At 38.3% G+C, this 25,646-nt stretch overlaps 1 protein-coding gene across 3 annotated transcripts; it reads left to right on the top strand.

Annotated features, from left to right (window-relative positions):
• Positions 1–1,132: 1,132 nt before the first annotated feature.
• LOC116120715 (calcineurin B-like protein 1) lies at positions 1,133–7,370 on the top strand. 3 transcript variants are annotated; one of them, XR_004126594.1, is made up of 9 exons: positions 1,133–1,371; positions 2,023–2,194; positions 2,902–2,984; positions 5,075–5,134; positions 5,233–5,341; positions 5,442–5,494; positions 6,174–6,254; positions 6,652–6,858; positions 6,949–7,370. XR_004126594.1 is itself a non-coding variant. In XM_031406684.1 (9 exons), the coding sequence occupies exons 2-8, from the start codon at positions 2,116–2,118 to the stop codon at positions 6,766–6,768; spliced, it is 582 nt and encodes a 193-aa protein (XP_031262544.1). In that variant the 5' UTR covers positions 1,133–1,371; positions 2,023–2,115; the 3' UTR covers positions 6,769–6,780; positions 6,875–6,958. The 3 variants fall into 3 exon arrangements, 2 of the variants coding, with proteins under 2 accessions (XP_031262544.1, XP_031262543.1); XM_031406684.1 differs by having other exon boundaries at positions 6,652–6,780; positions 6,875–6,958; XM_031406683.1 differs by having other exon boundaries at positions 1,134–1,371; positions 6,652–6,764.
• Positions 7,371–25,646: the final 18,276 nt, after the last annotated feature.

Raw genomic sequence — 25,646 nt, 5'->3', positions numbered from 1 at the left:
TACTTTGAATCCCTCGACTATAAATAGAGGGCTCCTCTCTCATTTACGGGATTCGGGCATTTTTGGTTTTCTAAAAGTAGACTCTCTCTCTCTCTCTCTCTCTGTATTTGAATTCTCTCTAGATTGTAACTCAGCTCGCTGCCCGCGACCTGACTGTAATCATCCATCAATACAAATATAGTGGACATAGAATTCGCTTTTGAGCATCCAAACCATTTTAAAAATTGTCTCTTGTTTATTCTTTCGTTGCACATTTCCATATTAGGTGTAATTTTTAAGTCCGCTTAGTACTTTACACGTGCGAGTCGTTTGTGTCAAAATCAAGTATCAACAATATCTTTTAGTTTAAAATATACCTAGCATAATTAAAATCATTTCGTGGTTTTAATTGTTGCAACGGAGAAACCATTTGAATAGCCCATAGTTTTGGACGAAAAGGTAAGGCCATGGACAAAAGAAATAATAATAAATCCAACCATTAAGTTTAGGCGGTTTGCCTTGCTGTTGAAGCTTCCAAACTAATGTCGTTGAAATTGAAGAAATTTGAGGGGCATTGTTGTCCGGTTCTCAAGACGTTTTGATTCCATCAAATATTAACCAAACAATGGACATGTGATAGGTTGGAGCATTGTTGAGGAGTGTACAAATTTGGCTTTCATGTAATGCTTTACAAAATGTCAAATACTTACAAATTAAGATTACTCCGCATTTGGTACCAGATGGGCATTGCAATTTCAATTCCAGCTTTTTGAACAATTATTAGTCTTTGCAAGGAATCTCTGATGACACCAATTAAAATCAAATTATAGGATTAGTTTATCAAAAATAACAATCACAGTCAAATTCAACAATAACTCACAAATTAAAAACAGCATCCATGATAGACCCGTGACCCAACTGCCAATGACTTGTAACACCCCTCAATTGAGAACCAATCAAAACTAACTAAAATCTCATTTTACTTTTTGGTTAAACAAATTTTGAGTTTTTTTCTCTTCTTTTAACAATAACAACAAAGAATATTCTGATACCGACTTAAGGATTCCACACACCAGAAACTTGTCGATCCAACACGTGATAAGCACGTGCACAACTTACCATATTAATTTGTGGCCCACTTTCGCTTTCTCACCATCCTTTCCTTTCCTTTCCTGTAATATTAGCACACTCACAACAGACCTGCTTGAAATTTCTCCGGACACCGGTTATAATCTCAGCCCTTTCCCAAAGCCCACGATCTCTCACCTAATTTAGCTTCACATTATTATTTTCCATCTCTCCTCTCCTTCTCTCTCTCTTTTCTTCTACAAAATTTATTCATAAATCATACTCACGTCGGGACGGGACATTTCTCGGCCAATTTGTTGGTTGGTAAGGTTTTTTTTTTTTTTTTTTTTTTTTTTAATTTTGTTTTATTTAAATCTCTTTCATTTGTTTATATTTAACAAATGAGATTTATGTGACTAAACTTGATTTTTCTTTTTTAATTTTTTTTTCTAAGTTTGAGTAGCTACTTTTTATAGAGATTTTTTTTTTTTTTTTTTTTCCTGATATTTCTGGGTAAAATATAAGGATATAAAATGTGTGGTTTTAGGGATTTCGTGGTTTATGCATGTTTATTTTCTGCATTTATTTTTCCCAGTTTTCCTTCTTTTGTTTTTCCTCCCTTTTGTTTCTTGAGAAACTGGAGGAAAAACAAAAGAAAATTTTTAATCTTGTTTTTATCATTCTTTCTTTTTCAATGTTAATTTCTTAATCGTAAAGCGTCTTGTGGAAGGAAAAATGGAGTCATACAATCAATATTTAACAAATTTATTTGTTTTCGTTTCAACCTTCATGAATTTCCAGTTACTATATTATCCAATTTAGTCAACCGTTCTGGTATATTTAAATTCTGACTGATGGTCGTTTTCAAAATATATTTCCTGTGATTGTTTTTTTTACTTTTTTAATAACTTTTTTTTTCATACGGATTGGGGTTTATTTATTTAGCATACTAATGATCAGAATCTGGGCGTGCAGAGATGAAGATGGTTTTGGAAACGATGATTTGCTGTTGAAGAAGTGCAGTGTATTCGGCTTCTTTCTTGTTCTTTTGGTTATCGCTTGTTGGAAATGGGCTGTTTTCATTCTAAAGTTGCTAGACAGCCCCCTGGACATGAAGACCCTGTAGTTCTCGCCTCACAAACTGCTTGTAAGTCATGGAGATGAGATTTTTTTTGTTTTCATTAGCTATTGTTTTCAGTTTCTACGAGTAACGGTTCCATGCTTCTTTGATTGGTACTAGTTATGAAATCCAAAAAAAAAAAAAAAAAAATCTGAAATATTATCATCATAAACCTAAACTGTTTATATCTTGGAAGTTGAGGGTCCTGATTTGTTCTGTGTTTTATATTTTGAGTTTTGATGTATAACGTGTTTTTTTGTTTACTTAACATATTGATTTATTATTGAAGAAAAAATAATAATTCTGATGATGAGTGTGAGTATTTTACCGGTACCCAGGCTTGCTGCTATATTGATAGTTTATTTTGACTGCTATATTGGTAGTTTATTTTGAGTTAGAATGAAGAAAGGGTGATTTGTTTTCGAGTTGATATATGATACGGAATGAAGAAAATAATTTTTCAAAGATGGTTATGTTCAAATAGATTCTGTTAACCTCAAGGACTAGGCTTGGGAGTAAAACCCCTTGGTTCCAAGATCAAGGGTTCAAATCCCTTGGGGCCATCTACTTTGGAATATTATGTTTCTTGGTTGTTTAGGTTGTAGGGTCTGAAGTAGTCCCCAGTTTAGAACCCGTTGAAGTTAAATTAATCTGCTCTTTGTGCCCATCTGCTCATGTGCTTTATTTTATGTTAAGTCTATTCATATTAATCTTCTGGCTTTTCTGATCCCCAGTTAGTGTCAGTGAAGTTGAAGCGCTTTTCGAACTATTCAAGATGATCAGCAGTTCTGTGGTTGACGATGGGTTAATAAGCAAGGTATTTTGTGTTTCAGTGCTTGTGGCAAAGGACTTTCTTCATCTCTCTATAGATACATTTACATGTAAACATACATACATCATATATGACAATATGTTAACTCAGTTGGTTGGTATGTAAAGTAAAAAGTGCTATCTCTTTGCTCATTAGTTAAATCTCTTTCTTAGATGGTAATTTAGAACAATTGTCTTCCCTCAACAAACCCCCTAAATCCCCTGGCAACCAAAAAAATAAAAATTTGCACGAATTAATATAGGGGTAAGATCCCGCATATGTAGAATGGATAACATATGTACATCATGGAATACATTGTGTATTAATTTCTTGGTTTAAGTGGCTGGACTGATGATGTCTCTCTCTCTTTTTTCTTTTTATATATATATATATATATATATTTGGATTCACCATAATATAGGCACCTGCTTGTTTACTTACTGTGGCTGTGGGCTCAGTCACAGTGCTTCTCTAGTATTTTGTGTCATAACACCTGACCCTCTACCATTTCATTCCTTACCCTAAAGATAATTGCAAAGTGTCAACCAAGTGCTGTTGACTTTTGCCTTCCTATGGGTTTTTTCTTTTTTAAGACAAAGTATGGTGCTCTTCTAGGAAAAAAGAAAAGAACTTTTTGTTTGCTTACTTGAACAGAAGAGACAAATTTTGAATACATATATATATATATATATATATGAAGATTGTCTCACATCTAGGTGTCATAATTTTCTTTACTTCCGAACCTACAATCGTGAGCTGTTGAAGACACTCTAGTTTTCTTTCTTTAAATCCAAGGCTGAATTTCATTTTAGAATTATAAATTGGAAAAAGTCTGGCAGGTGCCTTTACCATTACTTTGTGCAAGGAGCATCATGAAACACAAGACAAGTATCTCTTTCTTTGTTTCTTTTATACTCTCTAGTCAGTTTTCTTTCTCTTCTGTACCATCCTATAATGTTTTTCCATCTCAAATTTTTTACTTATGTGACCATTATTTGTACTATCTCATTTTAATGAAAAAGATTGTGAGTCATATTTGTCTATATTAGCTTCTAGCGCCACCATGGAGAGAGGGAAAACAAGGTGTGCATTGGTTTCATAGGAACAATATCACAGTGTGTATTTGGATAGTGGCTGGAACTCAAAGTTAGAGAATTTTGTAGCTCTGGTGGAAATTTCAAGATGAGTGAATGACCATATAGATACTCTGGCTAGTAATAATCATGAAATCTTCATCCTCATGTTAGAGTTTGGATAGTATGAAATCTGATATGAGGTTGGTGACTTACAAACACCTCAAAATATATATGGCTGAAAACTGGGTGCAAGATGTGTTGATATGTTTTCTAGAATAAATTTGGGCTTTCTGTAGTCCTCATGAAATTTGTATGGAGCTTTCTAGACTTCCCATGACTTAAGATTTTTATGATCTGTGTATATCTCCTTGATTCGATTTTATATATAACCTTCATTCAGATCCCATGGATTTTAATTTATTCCAGTTAATAAGGGTGTTGATAAGGTGCTACGTGATCACCCTAGATTTCACCAATTCTGCTGAATCTTTAAGGGGGAAAAAAGACCTGTTACCATCCTGATCCTGTTGAGTGTTTAGAGATCATCGTTGAATAGGTTGTATCTCCTTCTAGTCAATCTAGAGCCAACCTTTATATTCTTTTTTTTCACCATGAGAAAATAAAAGAAGCTGCCTTTCTACCATATGGCCTATAAACCACCATAAACATTTTGCTGCTCTTTTTTCAACGCCCACTTATATAAATTGTACTTCCCCAATCCATATCATGGTCCATTAAGTGCACCTTTCCAATAGCTTATCTTGTTTTCTCATCTCACTTCTCTTTTCCTTCACTCTTCTCTTTACGGTTTCTATGTGTCTTCTTTGATTTTGTGATGAAAATAATTGAAGCTTAAAATTAGGCCCAATAATGTAAAGAAATAAAAAAATGAAGACAGTTAATTATTGATACTGAGTTATGATTCTAAGTTCTAAGCAGATACCTGTATCGTTTTTAGAATTTTAGATGTTTGACATTTGATACTATTTTATTTTTTTATTTATTTTTGTGCATATGCAGGAAGAATTTCAGTTGGCTCTCTTCAAGAACCGAAAGAAAGAGAATCTCTTCGCCAACAGGGTATCTGTGTAAACCTGCATTATATGCTTTATTCATATCAGCTAACCAATTTGTTGTATTACTTCTGAGATTCTGACATGCATTAAATTTCTGTGCAGATCTTTGATCTGTTTGATGTCAAGCACAAGGGAGTCATCGATTTTGGTGACTTTGTTAGATCCCTCAATGTATTTCATCCAAATGCTCCTCAAGAAGACAAGATCAATTGTAAGTTGACTGGATGTGATATGTTGACTTAGTGTTGTGTCCATCCCTCATTTTCCATTGTAATTTGTGACTGTATGTAATATCTGGAATCTTTGTGCAGTTGCATTCAAGCTTTATGATCTTGATAGTACTGGATTTATTGAGCGCCAAGAGGTATGTTGGACGTTATTCTTTTCATGTGCTCTGTCAAAGCAGTTCTTTTGGGACCCACTTTATGCTTTTTTGTCAAAAGTCATTTTACCTGGCTTGAGAATAAGATAATTACTAATATTCCTGTTCCGACGGGGAGCTTTCATTGTGAGTGTGTTCAAAACCATGATGGTGGGAATTTTCAACCACTCTACCAATGTACTAGAAATTTTAGCTCATATCCAGGGCATTGGTATTATTTTCCATGAGTTTAGCAATTAAAGTGGAAATTAGAAACATGAATATGAGTCTTCCCCTAGTACCATAAATGGAGGTTCTTCTACAAATATAAGATTGTCATTGTTACATGGTCAAGTCCTGTACTATTTTATTGAAGCATTGGATCTTTGAGTTTTCATATGACTCATTCTTCCCTGTTTTTTAACTTATGATGATTGGTGGGCACTTTGCTAGGAAAGCTTCTTCTGTATCATATCAAAATGTGTTCCATCCCTGAGCTTAATAAGCCTTTCCTTGTACTTATCAGCTTAAATTTTGTCTTGTACTTATCAGCTTAAACTTTGTCTAATAAGTGGTGAAGAAATAAAAAAGTTGCAGTTTGTATTCTAGATATCTTCGTTGATTCAGTTGTGCTTTATTTAATCATCTTTGCAGGCAACTTCATTATATGTGATTTTGGCAGGTCAAGCAAATGCTGATTGCACTTCTGTGTGAATCTGAAATGAAATTGGCTGATGAAACCATTGAGATCATACTTGATAAGGTGAGCTAATGCCATTGGATTTTAACTTACCTTGCCTTTTTCTTGGCTAACCTCAGTGTTACTAGGATTTTATTTTTCTCCGAACTTAGCTGCAGTATTAGCTTCTTTGAAAACCCTATGAACCAAATACTTTCCCAACGCCATCCCGACACTGAATTGGAGTTATACTATTATTAGTTCTTGATCTTTCTAGCATCTCTAGGAGTAATTAAAAAAATTGATCAGATGAACATTATTTGCTTTTTGCTCAATCATTAGATTCTGTTCAAAAAACTGATTTGAATTTGTGGATGTGTGACGTAAGTATAGGAAGATGTGTTGTTGAGGCAATAATTCTTTTCCAGTCATATTATTAATTTATTTCTTGCTTTTTGCATGTTTGAATTCGTGTTGATAGACTTTCATGGAAGCTGATGTGGACCAGGATGGCAAAATAGATAAATCTGAATGGCAAAATTTCGTTTCCAAAAACCCATCATTGTTAAAGATCATGACCCTTCCGTATTTGAGGTAAGTAATCGTGTAGGTTGTGTGTAATCTTTTGTTTTAGTAATCTCAGTGAAAACCCATCATTGTTAAAGATCATGACCCTTCCGTATTTGAGGTAAGTAATCGTGTAGGTTGTGTGTAATCTTTTGTTTTAGTAATCTCAGTTGCTTCCGACTGATATCACCTTTCCATAATGTAAATGCAGGGATATTACAACGACTTTTCCAAGTTTTGTTTTTAATTCAGAAGTTGATGAGATTGCTACGTAATTGAAACAGGAATTAGCATAGAAAATTTGTGTGTTATCCTCCTGTATTTGATTTTTGAAATTGAAGGGAACAGTGCTTTGATGCGTGACTGAGTACATACTTAGTTGAGTACTCAGTTAAAATTTGAAGCTTTGTGATGGAAGCAATATATTATTTGTGTAGTTATTTCCCAAATGTTAAAAGGTGTAGGTTTAGATTGATTTGATTATTTTCTTTTTTCTTCGTTTATTTCTGGTGCATTAATTTGAAATACGAAGTGATTCAAAGGATGTTGTATAAAATGTAGATGTGTGTCATCCCATAAATAGTATTCATTTAGTACACTCTTTGACACAGTTATTTTCAGCCCAATTTGTACTGGACTTGAACAGTTTTAATAGCTCCAATTGGTTGGCTTAGAGTGTTTTAATTTAATTCCTACTAAATTGTTAAATTTGTTCCAAATTATCTAATTTATTCATAAATTACTTAAATTATCTTGAAATTTATTTTAATTTTATAAATCACCTAAATAATCCTGAAATGTATTTTGATTTAATTTTACAAGTCCTTTTATGTCGAATATTGTTATTAATCTATTGTAAGTTTTCAATCTTTTGAATCTCAATGCAATTTAACAATTATAGATCAAGTAACCAATTGATTTCCAAGTTGGTGGCCTTTGCTAATTGAAATATCTATTGGTATAAGGGAATGCTCTATGGTAGCGTTTGGTTCGGGGTAATAAAAGAAAACTTCGGTAATCTATCTTTTAATTTGGCCATTATCAGGTTTAGTTGTCAAGTAGTAAAATATCTTATAATCTTTCAATACTAATAGTTATTATTATAGGTAATATGAGGGGTAATCCGATTATTGACTAACAGAGTGTTATTTTTTTATTATCAGTGTAATCTACTGTCCATACCAATTTTACCCTTAATTAATAAACATTTTGAACATAAATGTCCTCATTTGTCTACCAAATAATAATTAACTCAAATGTGTAAAATGACTTTTGTAATCTCATAAATTTTTTTTTGACAAAAATGCCCACCCAAAATATCCCCAACCACCCAAAACGACTGCTGTCTGTCAGCCGCCATTGTCAGCTGCTGTCAACAATCATTGAAATAGTGCACGATCGATTGGATCTGGCCAACTATGTATCGATTTGGTTGGAAACGACGATCCAGCTAGATTGACACAGTCAATCAAAGATCTGATCGGTCGTGTGTCGTTCCAGCGACTGTCGATGGTAGTCGGCAGTGGTGGCCGACGGTCGGTAGACGTCTTAGGTGGCTGAGGGTATTTTGTTAAATTTTAAACTTTTATTGTGGTTGGGATCTTTTAACTAAATTCTCAAATGTAAAAGTTAAAACTTAAAAGTAATACTCTAAATAATAATAATAATATTAATAATATTATTATTAAAAAGTACAATTCAATAAAAGCCTTTCCGATATTATTTTATTCCTCCCAACCAAACATATTAATTATTTATGTCCATAAATGTAACTAAAGCACATTAATATAACATTTATCATTAATCTTCAAGGTAATATATTTTTTCATTAATATAACATTCAGTAATACAATATTCTATGAACCAAATGTTACCTATAAATTACTAAAATTATTGGTTAATTTCTTTTGCTAATTTTATGAAATTTGTGTTAAAGTCCCAGTAGTTATGGGTTAATCCCTTTTGATAATTTTATGAATTAGTTAAATTATCCTGAAATATGGGATTTACCTACAAATTGTATGAGGCTTGAACACCACTTTTTTTGAAAATGAGTAACGCTACGCCCACAACCCAATCTCACACACTTCTCTTACAACCCCAATGTGTCAGCTGAGTTGGCATTGTCATGTCAACTCCGCCACACGCAAGACACAAAATGATTTTGACTAGACCTCAAAAGCAGTCGTTCCTTCTTAGGGAATGATCGTTCCTTAAGAAGGAATAGGGAATAGTTGTTTCTCGGCAAAGGAATGGTTGTTCCTTTATGAAGGAATATCCATTCTTTATAGACGAATGACCGTTCCTTTTATAAGGAACGACCATTTGTCTCTAAGAAACAATCGTTTGTGTTTAGTCAAAGTCACTTAGTGTCTTTGGGTATGGTGGGAGTTGACTTGACAATGCTAACTCAACTGTCACATTGGGGTTGTAAGAGAAGGTTATGTGATTGAGTTGTAGACGTAGTATTATTGTTTGAAAATAATGACATGTACAAGTGGGTTGTCATAGGTACAAGTCCAACCATGAGTCCAAGTCAGTTGTCATAGGTTCAAGTCCAACCATGAGTCTATTAGCATTGGTTAGGTTAGACATGGATGGAGTATTTTGGGTTGATATGGTTAGACTTGCAAGCTCGGTATTGTAATTTTTAGTTTTCCAATTAAAATTGATTACAGTAAGTATATATAATATTTAACAAACAATATAATTATTTTATAGAATGTTTGAGTGAGAAATTGTGACTCGGTAGAGAGCTGGGGATATAAGTGATTTTTCCCCATTATTAATTACTATACACATTTTTTATAAACCTATTGAAGATTAACGCAAGTTTAAAAACACACTAAACGGGACAATATATATATAATTGAAAAATAAATCTAATTATAATTATAATAATTGAATAATAAAAAATTTAAAAAAGTAGGCAGTGTCTATTAAGTAGTACTGTACTAGTTTATTTCATTGGAATATTAGTTTAAGCCAATTATATATTTAATATTTTCTCATTAAATTTCACGGTAATGAACGGTGTTCTGTTATTTTTTAGTGCTATTTCAATTGATGTTAAATTAAATGAGATAAGAGCACAAAATTGAAAATTAAAATATTTTGCCAAGTAAAAAAATATATATATATTGTTGATACAGAAATCTAACCAACCAGCGAGATCCAATCGACATTGTCGAGATCGGAACTGATGTGTGCATGATTACGGGTAATTAATGATGAATGAATGATAATGCCAGAAAGTAAATGACAAAGAGAACTTTTAAAGTGGTTTGGCGAAGTTAAACTGCCTAAATCCACTGTGTTTTGTGCATATGCTGTGAGAGCTTACAATATAATTGTAATCCAGAATATGTATCCCCCTCCTCATCATTTTAGGGGGTATATATACAAGATTTACATAAAGGAAATAGCAAAATTAAAGGGATTACAAATTATTTGAATCACAATTCCGATATCCTTGTGATTGAGCGCTATGATCGCACAACAATAACTGTTGATCTAGTCATTCATGCGATATCCGAGATCTGAAGTAATCTGGGGATTGATTGATTAATTCCTGGGATTGTCCATGACTAGCTTGTGCTGGGTCGAGCTACGACTCGACGAGCTTATGTTGGGTCGATCAATCATAGTCACCGAGGTCATTCTAGGCCAAGCTATATCCTTGCGTTGGCCCGAGCTTGGTGGAAAAACCACACAGAACATCTGCTCCCTAGTGTTCGATGCTAGTTTCGGGCTTTAAAGACTATCGCTCGATTTGATGCCAAGCTCAGCTTCAATAGTGAGTCTTTGAGTGCATGCTCGATCAAGCTTCCACAACCGACCTTATGTCTGGTTGACATTCTTCACACTTGGACATTATTACCTATGCCACCTGTCAAAACTCATAATACAAAAAGTCAAGGTATAAATATAATTTTCGCGTGGTCGTGTCACATTAAATGCGGCAACCTTTGTCAATTATGTTTCGTCGCGCTTGGGCGATAACAACTGTTCACGCAAGAAGTCAAGGCGTCGTGCGGCGATGGTTATCATTTCCAATGGTTCGTCGCACCTCATGGATGGTCGACATGTGGCCACATCCAAGGGTTGAGATCGCTTAACGAATGAAGGGCTAGGATCAGTTGTGAGTCGATGGTCGAGATTGAACTTCGCCTTTTTGTCTTACATTCAAAAATCACTATAAAAGGTGGCGAATACTCAAAACAATCATTCTGAATGTTCTTCCACCCTCTTGCTTTTCTTTGTCGTTGCTCTTACATCGTTGCAGTGGTCTTTCTTACGAGTTCTCAGTGCGCTTCTTTATTCCGGTAAGACTTCTTTCTCTTCCTTGCTCATTTTTCTGACTTTTGTGCTAAAGGGTGGCTGTTGTAGTGGCCACATTAGATGTTATAAGATTTTAGTAGGGTTTTGGGGTACGTTTCCTACGATATTGGCTTTTAAAAGGGTTTCATCGCGGTGGCCGCTGGTGTCCTGGGTAGGTCGCATGACCTCATTGTGTTGCGCGAGCTATTTTGGGTGCCTCAGACGGAAGCGAACGTGGAATGGTCATCGAGTTTTTCAAGCTCTAACACATGTTTGCTTCTTTTTTCAGGTACCCAAAGTCAAGTTACAACCATGTCCTCGTCTAGCAATCGCACAATAGATCAAATGTTCAACTCATCGGTTGGCTCGACTATACTAAGAGACGTGTCCCCCGAGATATTTGAAGAGTTTATTGCTAGAAGCTCGAACCCCAACTCTGCAGGCTTGTTCAACCGTGCTTCGATCCAACTGGCTCATTCCCCGTCGTCTCCAGCTCACAGGCTACGAAAAGAGCCACAATCCTCGGGGATCTTGAAGGTATTTGGGCGAGCTATACGCCGCAGCTCAACTTGATGGCTCCAGGAGAACACTCTCGGAAGAACCCTCTAGCTGGATGGTGACAACTTTCGAGACTCTTCTCAAGTGCGGGGTATCCATTCCCCTACAACCTTTCATCGTAAAGTGTTGAGGAGATTCGACATTGCTCCTCTCCAACTAACAACCAATTCTTACTCGATCATTACCGGGGTATACATCGCGTACATGATCGCTAAGCTAGACGAGCTGTCCGTTGAAGAGCTTGTACACTTGTACAGGTTCAAAAAGGGGCAAGGTCAGACGTACTACCTTTCCAAGGCGAGGAAAGTACGTTTCAACGGGCTGATTGATGTCCTGAAGAAGGTCCCACACTGGGATTCTCAATTCTTCTTCTACGAAGCCGGGACGAGCGATGTCTTTGCTCTAGAAATGAGTAAGGCTTTAGTCGCTCACGTATGCGAGGACAAATTTCGAGCTTTGCTTCATTATCTAACCAAATTACTTTCTATTGCAGTTAACGTCGAGCAGAACTATCTCCCCATGGTGAGCTTGCAAAGGCTGCAGCGTTCCAGCGATCTTCCTGACAATTAGCACAACGTCCACGAGCTTCTTACGCTTCCTCACCTAAAGGCATACAACATTTGTAGGGACGAGGCTAAATTTTTAGCGCTTTTGGAAAAAGGTAAGTTGTTGCTTGCTTGCGTTTGATTTCCCACGCAAATTGATCACTAACTCGTTTCCCTTTTTCCTTGCAGAAATGTGGGCTGAAAAACCTAAGAGTCTTAAGAAGAAAACAGTGGCGTTAGTGGCTGCCTAGAAGGCGAAGGCGTCGGCTACTTTGGTGACAAAACAGTTTGCGGACACTACCAACACGAAGCACACCGGAGATGAGCTTGCGGAGGGCCCAAGCGCGAAGAAATCCGCAACTACCTCCGATAAGTGAGAAAAGTGCCACGAACCCCCTAAGGGGCCAGTGAAGAAGACGTCTGAGCCAACTATAGGCTCGGGAAAAGGTAAAGCACCCGAGCAGCACGATGGCTAGGGGAAGAAGAAGGTGATTGAGCCTCATGGGGGCTCGAGCAAAGAGGTCGCCATGCATGCTGGTGACCTTTAGAAAAGCACAGCCAAGAAGAAGCCTGCCCCTGCGGGTGCGACAACTACTCCAAGGGGGAGTAGACTTGGCTCGTCCAAGCCAAAGGATAAAGGGACAGGCAAAACGACCAAGGCTGAAGTCGACGCTCTAATCGACCAACTCCCCCACCATAATGGTGTTGGGGCCATAGTGGCTAGAGATTGCATCACCCTAAGAACATTCGCGGCCATCAAGGACTCAGCTCCCTCCCAGATATTGGCCTTAACCTGCAGCTATGCGGCTAAGGTACTTGTAGCTCGCTTCTTTTTTTTTTTTAATGTTATTCTTGCTTTTTGCTCATTTTTCACCTTGTCGTTTTCAGGTTGCCATGGCGAGTCGACTCCTGTATGAAGAATGCGGCCAAATGGATGGATGTTGGCGGAGATGGTAAAGGAGGATGCCCTGGCTAAGGTCGAGGTCGAGGTCGAGGTCGTGGAGAAGGAGAAGGAGAAAGAGGCTAGGCAAGTCGAGCTTGAGCGCCTTAAGGAGGAAGTTGTGGCCTTTGGGGTCAAGGAAAATGAATTCTTTGACAAACTCAAGGCAAGTGAGACTGCTCGGAGTAAGGCTGAAGCTAAAGCAGCGGAGGCCGACCAGAGTTTGGCTCAGTAGCGAGGAGCCAACAACAAGCTAAACTTTGAGCTCTCATCGGCCCAAAAAGCAGCAGCGAGCTGGGAGGTCAAATTCAAGCAAGCTTCGTTTGACCTTACCCAAGAAATGGTAAGTTGGCAAAATGTCAAAGCTGAGGCCGAGCAACTCAAGCTTAGGATTAAGGAGTTAAACGAAGCCATCACTACCCGATCTTGGGAGATGTTGGTCTTCCTCATGCATAAATTATGGGTGGCTCATCCGTCAATCGACTTTTCTTTCCTTTCATGAGCTTATCAAAAGGAGGTCGAAAGGATGAAGGTCGAGACCCAAGGGATGACCTATGTGTACTCGGATGACTCCGGGAATGTCAGTGAGAGCCAGGAAGAGATCAAAAAAAGTGCCGAGGAGGCTGGGCCCAAGGTAGAGGTTGAAGACCCGGATCCTCTTACCATAGTCCTCCCGAGCGAGGTTCCCAGACACGAGGTTGAAGACGAACACCTGCTCCCTGATCAGCCAGAAGAATCTTAGTCTTTTTTTTGTTTTTATTTTTTTTATACTGCCTGAATGTAATTAAACTTCTAGTTAATGAAAGAACATTTAACGTTTCTCGTTCGAGCAATGATTGTTTTATTTCTAAGGAGTCATTTAATTCGTCCTAATCAAGCTTTGGGACCCGAATTTTTCTCCAAGTCATGCGTAGTTCGCTTCTTTAGGAACTTTTCAGATTTTTTGCGAAAAAATCTTTATGCGACGTTTGGCATCTATTTCGGACTCGTCATCCTTTTTGAGCTTTTGTTGCTAGCTTAAGGCCGATTTTTTCCGACGTGCTTTTTCTTAGATTTTTCCAAGTTAAACTTCGTCGATTTGGGATTTTCAATCCCAATTTATGTGAGGAAATATGATGCGACGATAAACTTCGATTTTAGACTTTACCATCCCTTTCGAGTTCTTTTGTCGCCGACTTAGAGCTGATTTCCTTCGAAATGTTTTTTCCTTGATTATAAAACTCAAGTTTAACTTCATCGATTTAGGATGTTTTATCCTCAAAGAGTTGGATTTTGGCGTGGCTTTTTCAATGTAAGTTGCCTTTCCTGGACTCTTGACTACGAGTTTTCTTTAGGAATTTCATTGCGCAGGTCGCGATTTATTGATCGGTATTTAATTGTTGATGAACTAAAAAATGTAAATTACGAACAAAACAAGTACTGAATAATACCTCTCTTATTGATCAAGTGTTTTGGTCGTAAATAGCCTTACAACAAATGTAGTTCACAGAAATAAACAGAACCCGAGCTGCTTATTGGTAATAATTTCATGAGTGCTCGGCGTTCCAAGCTCGCTTTATTGCTTTGCCGTTGAGGCATTCCAGGTGGAAAGATTCTGGTACGAGCTTTTTGGAGATCCTAAAGGGACCTTCCCACCTAGGTCTCAATGCCCCAAATTCGGGTTTTGGGTACCCTTGTAACACCCCACTTGAGGTGCGTACTGATGATTTCCTGTAACACTTAGAGGATTCACTGTTTTAGCTTCAATTGAGTTTGTATGTTGTTGTGGTTAATTGGTTAGCCTGTAATGAAAATGGTTTGTTGTATTGGTTAAGTGTTTGCTTTGGTTTGGTTGGAATTCAGTGAAGTTTGGAAATTTGAGCTTCGTTGGGGCGAAGAACAATCTTCGCCGCGACGATGAGGAGCTGCACCCACGGGTAGGCTCTGTCGTGTTTCGCCGGGGCGACGTATTGTTCTTCCCCGCGGCGATGAAGTCCTGCAACCTACGCTGTAGGTTCTGGAGGTTTTTGTAATAACTGCTTCATACTAGGATATGTATAGAAATACATCAAGTAAATATATTTATATTAGCAAAAGTAAATGGGCCCACAATTTTCTTTTAATACATTTAATCATTCTTTATACAAAGTAAGGCATCATAAGTAAAAGTTATCAAAAACAGTGGACAGTGTAGCTATTACTCCTCGCTTGCCGATGCCCATCCGACCGCGTCCTCACCTAGATCCTGCAAACACAAAGAAAAACAACGGGGTGAGCACAAAATAATGCTCAGTAAGTAAATCCTCTACTCGTCTATCCCCGTAACTCTTTCTCTTAATTCTTTCCTTACACTCTTCTCATCTCATTTATTTTCTCTTTCTGTTTCTCTTTCACATAGCTCTTTTCTATTAACTTTATTCTTCCCCCCTTAAAAGAATTCTCCCCGAAATTCATGCAATAACTCTGGGAAACGATCCGCAGTCCCGCTCTACTTCCCAAGGTGCCTCTTTCCCTTTGTGATTCCTCCAAGAACCTTCACTAGCGGACAACTCTTGTTCCGAAGTTCTTTATACCCTTCGATCTAAATCTGAACTGGACGTCTTCTATACTAATTCTCTGCTACTTCAACGTCCTCTATTACTCTCAGGATGTGGAGGGGATCACTTCATATCTTTCCGTAGCATCGAGACATGGAAGACATCATGCACCCTGTCCATGCTAGGTTGTATGCCAACTATGGCCACTTTCCTACTCGTTGCAAGACCTCAAAAGACCTACATACCTCGGTGCTAACTTCCCCTTTGCTTCCGGAGCGCATTATCTCGCTTGTAGGGGAAACTTTTCAGAAACCTTTGTCGCCCACTTGGAATCCTACCTCTTTCCTCTTCAGGTCGGCATAACTCTCTGTCGTCTTGGCTTGTTTCATTCTATTTCGTGATTACACTTCACATCTTCTACTAGTTTCTTCTGGGTCATCTCTGGCCCAAGAGCGCAACTCAACTCATCTCTTTCGCCTACTTCATCCCAATGAGCGGGGACCTACAACCCTCTACCATACAAAGCCTCGTAAGGCGCCATTCTAATTGTAGACTGATAACTTGTTGTTGTAGGCAAATTTCCACAATGGTAACATCTCATGCCAAGATACCTATAATCCATGCAACAGGCCCTCACATATCCTCGAGCACCTATTCGTTCTCTCAGGTTTGGCCACTGTCTGAGGATAGGAGTACTGAATGCTAAACGGTACCCAAACTCCTCTGTAACTTGTCCAAAGGTGAACAAATCTGGAATCTCTATCTGACTACTATAGTCTTTGGGCACACCATGCATCTACTATCTCCTTGAGGTAAATCTGAGCCACTGATCTGTAGTGGTACTTTTCCTTTACTGGGAGGAAATGGGCTGACTTGTTAACCTATCCACAATCACCCATATGCATATATCCTTTCTTGCACTTGGGAGAACCCGTGATAAATCCATTGAAATGCTCTCCCATTTCCCTCTGGAATACTCAATGGCTTGAAGCAACCCTGACGGCCGTTGATGTTCTTGCTTTCACCTGTTACAAGTAGAATTTAGCCACAAACTCTGGCAATGTCTTTCTTCATACCTGACCACCAATAGCCTTTCTTTACTCCTGATACTTCTTGGTTGCTCCTGGATAGCGGTGTACGTGTGTCATGAGCCTCCATAAGAATTTTCTGTTTTCACACTCCTCATTTGGAGGAATGCACAACCGATTTCTGAAATAGAGACACCATCTCTCACAAGAACTCTGCTGCTTGCCCTCACGCAATTGCTGAACTGTTTCTCTGTCACCACATTAGCCATTTGCTTTTCTCTTAATTTCCTCTAGTAAGAGACTGTTACCTCTAGGCTGGCAATTCTTCTCCGGAACACTTCAATCTGCTACTTAGACAATTCTTCTATTACTCTTTCTGCCTGGTAAGCCGGAAAACATGGGCTTTTCTACTCAACGCATCGGCTACTACATTGGCTTTCCCCGGTTGGTACTTGATCTCACAATCATAATCCTTGCCCAGTCTACCCACCTTCTCTGCCTCATATTTAACTTCCTTTTGAGTGAAGAAGTACTTTAGACTCTTATGATCGGTGTAAATTACTCTTCACACCATAAAGGTATGCCTCCAAATCTTTAAGCAAAGCCACGCTGCTATTCTAAATCATGCGTAGGGTATTTGTCTCTTACTCTTTCATTGACAGAAGCATAGCTATAACCCTACCTAACTGCATCAATACGCCCAAGTCCCTGCAAGAGGCATCTGTATAAATGTCATAATCTACCACTCCTCCTGCGGTAACACTATACAGAGCTGATGTTAACCTCTTCTTCAACTCTTGAAAGCTTTCTTCACCATGTCTGCTGACCAACAAAAGAGTTTTCTTTTCCTGTTGGTAAGAGCTGTCAACGTTTAGCCACTGGGCGAATCCTGCTACAAATCGCCGGTAGTAACCTGCTAAGCCTAAGAACTCCTGATTTCTTTCACTGTTCTCGGCTTCTGCCATTCCAGGATTGCCTGCACTTTACTCAATCTACCGAAATCCCTTCCTTCGACACGGTATGACCCAGAATATCCACTTGGTTCAACCAACTCACACTTAGAAAATTTAGCACACAACTTCTTTTTCTCTCAGCCGTTGCATACTAATCTCAAGTGTTTCCTATGATTTCTTCTCTGACTTTGAGTAAATCATAATGTCGTCGATGAAGACAACAATGACCTGATCCAATACTCATGGAATACCCTATTCATCAAGTCCATAAAAACTGCTGGGGCATTAGTCAAGCCAAAAGGCTCACTACAAATTCATAATGCCATATCTGTACGAAAGGCATTTTAGCCACATCTTGATCATCCCACTCTTACCTGATGATACCCGGACCTCAATCAATTTGGAGAACACATGCCGCTCCTTTCACTGATCAAAAAGGTCGTCTATCCTGGGGTAGGGTAGTACTTAATTCTTCACTGTAACTTTATTCAACTCCCTATAATCAATACACATCCTTATGATCCATCCTTCTTTTCACAAAAGGATGGGACTCCCAAGGGAGAATGACTTGGTCGGATAAAGCCTTTATCTAAAGCTCTTGGAGTTCTTCTCTTTTTCTTGGAGTTCCAGCTGGGGCCATTCGATAAGGGGCTTTAGATATTGGTGCTGTCCCTGTGCTAGTTGATACTAAATTCTACTCCCCTCTCTGGGCAAACCCGGTAACTCTTCCGGAAACACATCTAAAAGTCTCGAACTACTGGCACCCTCTGAATCTCTAACTGTGGAACATCACCACTCTGCACTACATGGGCAATATATCTTGAAACCCCCCTTTCCTCAACATCTTCCTGGCTTTACACTACTAATCAGCATGCTCAACTGATGCCTTCTCCAAAACTAAACTTATCTCCACCTATCGAGGTTAAACCTCGCCTTCTTTTTTTCCGACATCATCTCTACTCCCATATCTCCCTAGGAAGTCCATGCCCATAATCACATCAAAATGGGCATATCGAAAAACTATTAAGTCAACGATTAACTCCCTACCCTGGATCACTAAGGACTCTCTTAACAAATCTCTTGAGTCACAAACACTAACTCCATCGTGTTTCTATCTTATGGGTTGAGTCGTCTAGTAGGTTTCAAACCTAATCTTCAAGCATCCCATAAGATATGAACGAATGAGTAGCGCCTGAATCAATTAAAGCATATAAAACTGATGAAATAATAACTGACCAGTAACGACTGATGGACTGGCCTCTGCTTCCCCCTGTGCCACAGTAAAAACTCTGGCATTCGCAGTACCTCCTAAACCCTGAGTGGTTGGTGGAAAGGAGCTTTCAATCTCTCATCTGTGCCCTGGCTGTCGGCACCTATAACACGCTCTCTGATCCCTCAGACATTCTCCGGGTGATTCTCCCACATTAGGGCAAAGAGGAAACCCTTCCGTCCGAGGTCTCTTATTCTTCCACTCTTTCTATTCTGTCTATACTGAAACTTCTTCTTCTGATTCTTCATGTCTTACCTTTTACACCCTCATGTTTCTCTCTCTGAGGAGCGAGGGGAGCTCTTCGTTCCTCCTGTCGAGGATCCTACGGGGAAGATTTTATTCTCAAAATCCGCTTCATCGCCCGCCTAAAGCCTCACTATAATTTCGAGGAGGGTTGGAGCTTGTCATTATATCCGGCTATCTCCGGATTCAACATGCACAAACTTATCCCTTCTCAAGCCGGAGTGCTAACTATTCCGGTGCAACCTTGCAAGAGAGTTAATTCACCAGTACTCTTTCACAGCGCTAGTCCCTTGCTGTAAACTGATAAATTCTTGGACCTTCTCATGAACTTGGTCCTCTGTTCGATACTCGCCTCAAACTCTTGCCTGAACTCTTCCCACTCATTACTGTCATGTCATGAGTTTCTTCCATTAATTCCCACCAAATTCGGCGTCACCCCGAAACAAGAAACTGCATAGGATCTTCTCCGGTCTGACATGGGAAATAAACCCCGGCTCGTTCTACTGACCCAAGCCACTCTTCTGCTATTACTGGATCTGTAGTACCCTAAACTCTAGGTTGATGCTGACTAGAAAGACCTAAATCGTTTAACTCTGCTCTGTACTGGGGGAGGTACCAGTGTCCTCTTCGACATGTTGTAACTGGCGGTACCTGTACGGGGGTACAACTCTCCCTGAGTTTCTGCCATAACTTGCTGTAAATTCCCCGGATTCTAGCTTCATCCAAGGGAGGGGCTAGACTCTGGTGGGTTAGAAGGTCTCTTTCATTCCCCACCCTACCCGATTCGACAACTACGCCTCATCTACAAAAAATCACACTAATGAACTCAAGAAACAATTACTGTAAGGAAAGAATTACTCACACAGTCGGTTATAGAACGTCGTGCGATGAGAATAGTACACTGTTCAATCCCAAAATCTTTGCTCTGATACCAAAAATGTAACAACTGCTGAAAACTAGTACAATGCATGCATAATTCAATAGAAAATTGGGCCCAAGTTTTCTTTCATTATATCATAGTCTTTTATACACAGAGTATGTTTACAAAAATCATTTTAAAGACAAAAACGGGGAAACAGTGTAGCTATGCTCCTCGCTTGCGACGCCCCTCCGACTACATCACACCTAGATCCTGCATCCACAAAGGAAAATAGGGGTGAGCACAAATAATGCTCAGTAAGTAAAACCCTCTATCTGTCTGTCCCCGTATGTATAACTCTTATTCTTCTTTCTCTAATTCTTCTGTTTCTACTAAATCCATGGCCTCATCTTACCAGGTACGGCCGGATGGTATTCACACAGCACCATCTCACTCTCCATGACTATCGTGGAATTCACAAGTACCAACCCATTCTTAGTGACTACCGAGTGGGGATCACAAAGCACTACTCGGTTTTCCTAACTATCGGGTGGAGACACCTAGCACCTACCCGTTTCTCATGACTTTGGGTAACGATCACCAAGCATTAACCCGTCTCTGTCACTGTCAGGTGATGGACACAAAGCACACACCCCTCTATAAATGTGGATGATGATCACAAAGCATCAACCCTTTCTTAATAAGTAGTGGTCCAAGCATCCACTTTCTACTACTATCGGGTGACGATCACAAAGCATCGACCCATCTCTAAGGGCTATCGGTGGTGATCACAAAGCATCAACCCGATTCCCATAACTGTCGGTGATGATCACAAAGCATCAACCCATCTATACTACTCTTCTAATTCACTCTATTTCACATTTTTCATCTCTCTACCCTTAGAGTAGTTGTATCCCAAGCTCTCTACTCGGGCAATTGCATACACAGTTCCTACACTTTCTTAGGTCACTTTTCAATGCACAATTAGTGCCTATGGATGGTTCATCTCCACCAATGCACTTATGAAATGCCAACATGCAATGTTGCAAGATTAAGGTTCATACTCAACTCAAACCTCTTTAGGCATTTCATCAACACTCAGTGCACTATAAAACTCTACTTAGCATGATTCTAAAACTTTTCTAACCATCCAAAATGGGGAGAAAACCCCTTCACATAACCAAAAACCTGTCAAATAAAACACTTCCAAAAAGGGTCCAATACCCCTTCAATTCATCTCAAACTACCTTCCAACCCAAACTCATTTCTATATTTGCAAGGTATAAACATCACAAGGCATAGAAATCTCTATTTAAGCCTCCATACATCATAAATGTAATATCACATACATACATCATTTTCTATCAAAACCCTAATCAAGGAAATTCTAAATCTCAACTTGGGTTGGGATTTACTTACCTTGTTATGGAGAGACTTCACCAACTCTTCCTTCACTTGGTTTGCTTGAGTTTTTCTCTACTCTTAACCAAAAGCAAAAAACCCTCAACATTCAATATAACTCCAATCAACACACAACTAAAGAAATCCTACCTTAGGAAGCCTTAGATTGTTTTCTACCCCAACTCACTTCAAAAACCCCTTGGAACTCCTTGATCAAAAGAAAAGAAGTTGAGAGAACAAGAATGAGAGTTACGTTTTTGGAAGAAGAATGAGGGGTTTGCTAACTTCTAATTCCTTTTAATGAAATTTAACCAAAGCATTCCCATTTTGCCTTACTCTTCTTTGGGAATTCCATCTATATCCTTTGATTCATTACAAACACACCCCATAACAACATATTCTCCATGAAAAATCCTTACAATTAACTCCCCTTTTCCTGCTAATTGGGGTAAATATGGTCAAATTGCCCTTAGGGAAGAAAATATCTAAACTTAACAAACATTTTAATCGGCCTGCCGCGCGCGCGGAAATGCCCAGAGAGTTTCCCCGTGGTTTCAACACATCTTTCGCGGCGAAGATTCTTCTTCGCCCCGGCGAAGCTTGGCACACTGAACTTCTTCTATTTCAACCAATTTCAGGGCAAACATTCAACCCACTCAACAAACATATTACCAAAAACCAACTCAAATAAGAGCGAAAGAGGAAACAATAACTACGTACCTCAGGTGGGGCGTACAATATCACGGGAACGACTGAATCAACCAGTTGTCATTGCGTCATATCTTGCGACACCATCGCAAGATATGCAAATTCTTATTCACATAATTTGTAATCCCTTTAATTTCGTCTTGTTCCCTTTATATAAATCTTTTATATAAACCCCTTCAAATGATGAAGGAGGGGACGAATTCTGGATTAAAACTACATTGTAAGCTCTCACAACATATACAAAACAACACTGACGTAGGTTGTTACCTTCGCTGAAACCCTTTAAAAGTTTTCTTTGTCATTTACTTTGTGACGTCATCATTCACTCATCGCTGATTACCTGAATCACGTACACATCAGTTCTAATCCCGACAGGTCCATCAGATCTCCCTAGTTGGGGCAGATTTATGTATCAACAAGAATTTTTAAGAAACTCTTTCAAAATCCTTTTTACTTTTTTTTGTTTTTCCTTCATCAAATTACCGGTTTTGTTTTGCTTTTATGGGTTTCCACAACTGCTTCTAAACCTCCAATTTACTTGAGTAAAATTTTCATTCATTTTTAAAGAAGTAATCAATTAAAAAAATAATAAATAAAAATAAAAAGTAAATATATTGATGATTGTCTTTTCATAGTGAAATCTTATTATTTATTTTTTATTTTTTATCACTCGTGACTATTTTGTTGTTTCTCCTTCATGATTAAGAAGAGAATTAGTTAAAAGGATAGAAAACGATAGTTTGGATAAATTAAATCTCTTTAAATATATTTTTTTTTTTTTTAAATCAATATCGGGGTTTACTAAGAGTTTATAGGTGGGGCTTGAATAAAATCCTCTTTAATTAAAATATACGTAGAGTTTAATTTATTTTTAGTTTAAACTCTGACTTTTTCTGACATTAGGCTTGTTTTTAGGGTGTGATAATTTGTAGAACATTCCAATTGTTGGAATATTTGAGTTTATATGTCGACTGGTATGAACCTGCTTCATTCTTTTTTTTTCTTTTCCTCCCATTTTTCAATTTTTCTCCTTGGCATTTTGGATCTTTTGCTTATTAAAATAATAAATATTTTAATTATTATAATTTTGTTAAGAATTTACTTTTTAACTTAAAATTTTTAAAATTATTAAAAAAAATCCCTATTCACCAACTTGGCCATTTTTAACTACCTTCCAAAATGTTAAATTTAATGTTTTTAACAATATTTTGTTTCTTTTTTAAGCTATTTTAAAACTCATCTCTCTCTCTCTCTCTCTTTTTTTAATTTTATCTAAACAATTCACTTTTATTTTCTATCTTGGTTATGGATAAGATGAGGTCTTCATGGAAGGGGTATATTTATGGAAGACTATAATAACACTAATTAAAGCTATATCTAAAGTTTCTAGATGGATACTTAATATTAAGGATTTTGTTTGTTTTTTAACTTTGATAATAATATTATACGCTACTTTTCATTTCAATTGTTCCACATTAATTTTCCTTTATACATAATTATGAAAAAGCTCATTGTTCCTTATCACGCTTAATGTCGGTTTCTTTTTGATTTTTTAACCATACAAAGGTACCTAAGATAGCACATTAGACTTGAAGGACGAATCAGACCTAGTATCTAGACCCATTTACATGTTTGTTACTTGAAAATTAAAAAGCACAAACATCACATTTTTTCCAACCGACAAAGCCAATTGATGCCTACATTATATTATCAACTAAACCCATACCAAAATACTATACTCTATATTACTTTATAGATCTTAAGCGACAAAAAGATTTAATTAAAAACAAGAAATACTAGGGAACATAATCACAACCAATTAAGATTTAAATCTATAATTTATTCATTAATCTACTTCAAGAACCCAAATCACATGATCTGAATTTCTTAATTGAAGTCCAAGGTGTCAACCCTACCCGCGTCACATGCTTATCCTCATGCTTTGAATGTTGCCAATCCAAAGTGACTTTTTCAAATCACATAAGATAACTAATTATTTATTAAATAAAGTCACTGTAATGACCTGAGCCTGCATGACGTGGCAATTACCAATCACATTTGAAACGATTAATAAAGTTTTTCGGCCATACTGGATAATACTTTATTGTAATTTAGGAGATAGTATTGTATGGGGTTCATTGACCATGTTTTGCTTAAACAAGTTATTATATGTCACACTTTTTTTTTTTTTTTTTTTGGGGAATATAAATTCAACTCGTACGACTTTTTAACAAACAAAAATTTATATATCTGTTATGGCCTAAAAAATCAGGACTCCGTAAGCTCACGACAGCAAGGTCAATCAGATTTCAGAAAGGTTTTGTGTCGTCAGACACTGCCACTTCGCACAAGACGGAAGAAGTGAGCTGCGTCTAACGTGGCACGTGAAAGCTTGGCTTGTTGAGTGGCTACGAATGTCTACCTGCCCAAGGCCCTACACCATTTAATATCTCTTGTACATCAGCCAATGGAAGCAAGGTAGAAATTGTACCACACCTACCCACGACAAATTCTAATTATTTCCTTGATCCCTCAACTAAAATAGCGGGCCCCTATCTCATTTCAATATTCCGGGCATTTTTAGTTTTCTAAAAGCGACTCTCTCTCTTTGTATTTAAATTCTCTTATATTGTACTCAGCTCGCTGCCTGCGACACGATTGTAATCTCTATCATACAAATATAGTGGACGTAGGATTCGCTTTTGAGCATCTGAACCACTTTAAAAATTGTCTCTTGTTATATTCTTTCGTTGCACATTTCCATATTACGTGTAATTTCTAAGTCCGCCTCACTTTACACGTGCGAGTCGTCAGTGTCAAAATCAAGCATCAACAATTTGGCGCTAGAAAGGGCCTATTTAGTATCCGCTCTTCATCAGGAATCTCTGACCGATTAGTCCTATCCATCAGCAAATGGTCCATGGTTTTGAAACTAAGCAAACTAGTCTCGACAATGAGGAGATCCCCCAGGTACAGGATGACACTTCTCCTGAAGTGCCTCCAGTCCAGCAGAGTACCATGGCATTATTCCTTCGAGCTCACAACTTGACCTGACGTGATGGATTACATGGAGAGTTTCAACAATACTCTCCAAATGATTAGCCGAAGGTTAGACCGTTTGGATCTGGGTCGTTACCACCAAGTCCGACGAGGCAGTGCCACGCCAAGACGCCTGCAGGTCATGCCCGAAAGCACAAAAACCGTGAAAGCCTATACACGCTCAATGCAGTCTGTGTGCATAAAAGTAAGGACGTAAATTGGCAGATGGTGGCCAAAGGCTCTGAGGGACTAACAAAACCGCGGTCGTAGCAACAGGTATAATACCCATGGCCATGGCGACTTGGCAACTGTCACATCATGAGCATCCCAAGCCACATCAATGGGCACCGCACAAAGTTCAAGGCAGGGAAATTCCAGTATTCACCGAAATGATGATCTCGACCATCATCATGCGGAAACCCATCATCCACAGGTCGGTTCTGACCACCGCGGAGGTCAGGAAAACTTTTGAAGCCATTCGGTTGCCTTCACAGGCTTTAGCCACTTGTGTCACAGGTTCGCCGGAGCT

The sequence above is a fragment of the Pistacia vera genome, unplaced genomic scaffold (genome assembly GCF_008641045.1).
Source record: "Pistacia vera cultivar Batoury unplaced genomic scaffold, PisVer_v2 Contig941, whole genome shotgun sequence".
Classification (NCBI taxonomy): domain Eukaryota; kingdom Viridiplantae; phylum Streptophyta; class Magnoliopsida; order Sapindales; family Anacardiaceae; genus Pistacia; species Pistacia vera.
The sequence above is the reverse complement of the archived record's forward strand: the minus strand, read 5'-3'. Positions and strand labels throughout refer to the sequence as shown.

Bases quoted from the DNA above. Each gene is read 5' to 3' on its own strand.
- LOC116120715 (XM_031406683.1), top strand. From the start codon at position 2,116: ATGGGCTGTTTTCATTCTAAAGTTGCTAGACAGCCCCCTGGACATGAA. The intron at 5,135-5,232 runs GTATCTGTGTAA...ATTTCTGTGCAG, and splicing joins AGAATCTCTTCGCCAACAGG to ATCTTTGATCTGTTTGATGT. The intron at 6,255-6,651 runs GTGAGCTAATGC...TCGTGTTGATAG, and splicing joins TTGAGATCATACTTGATAAG to ACTTTCATGGAAGCTGATGT.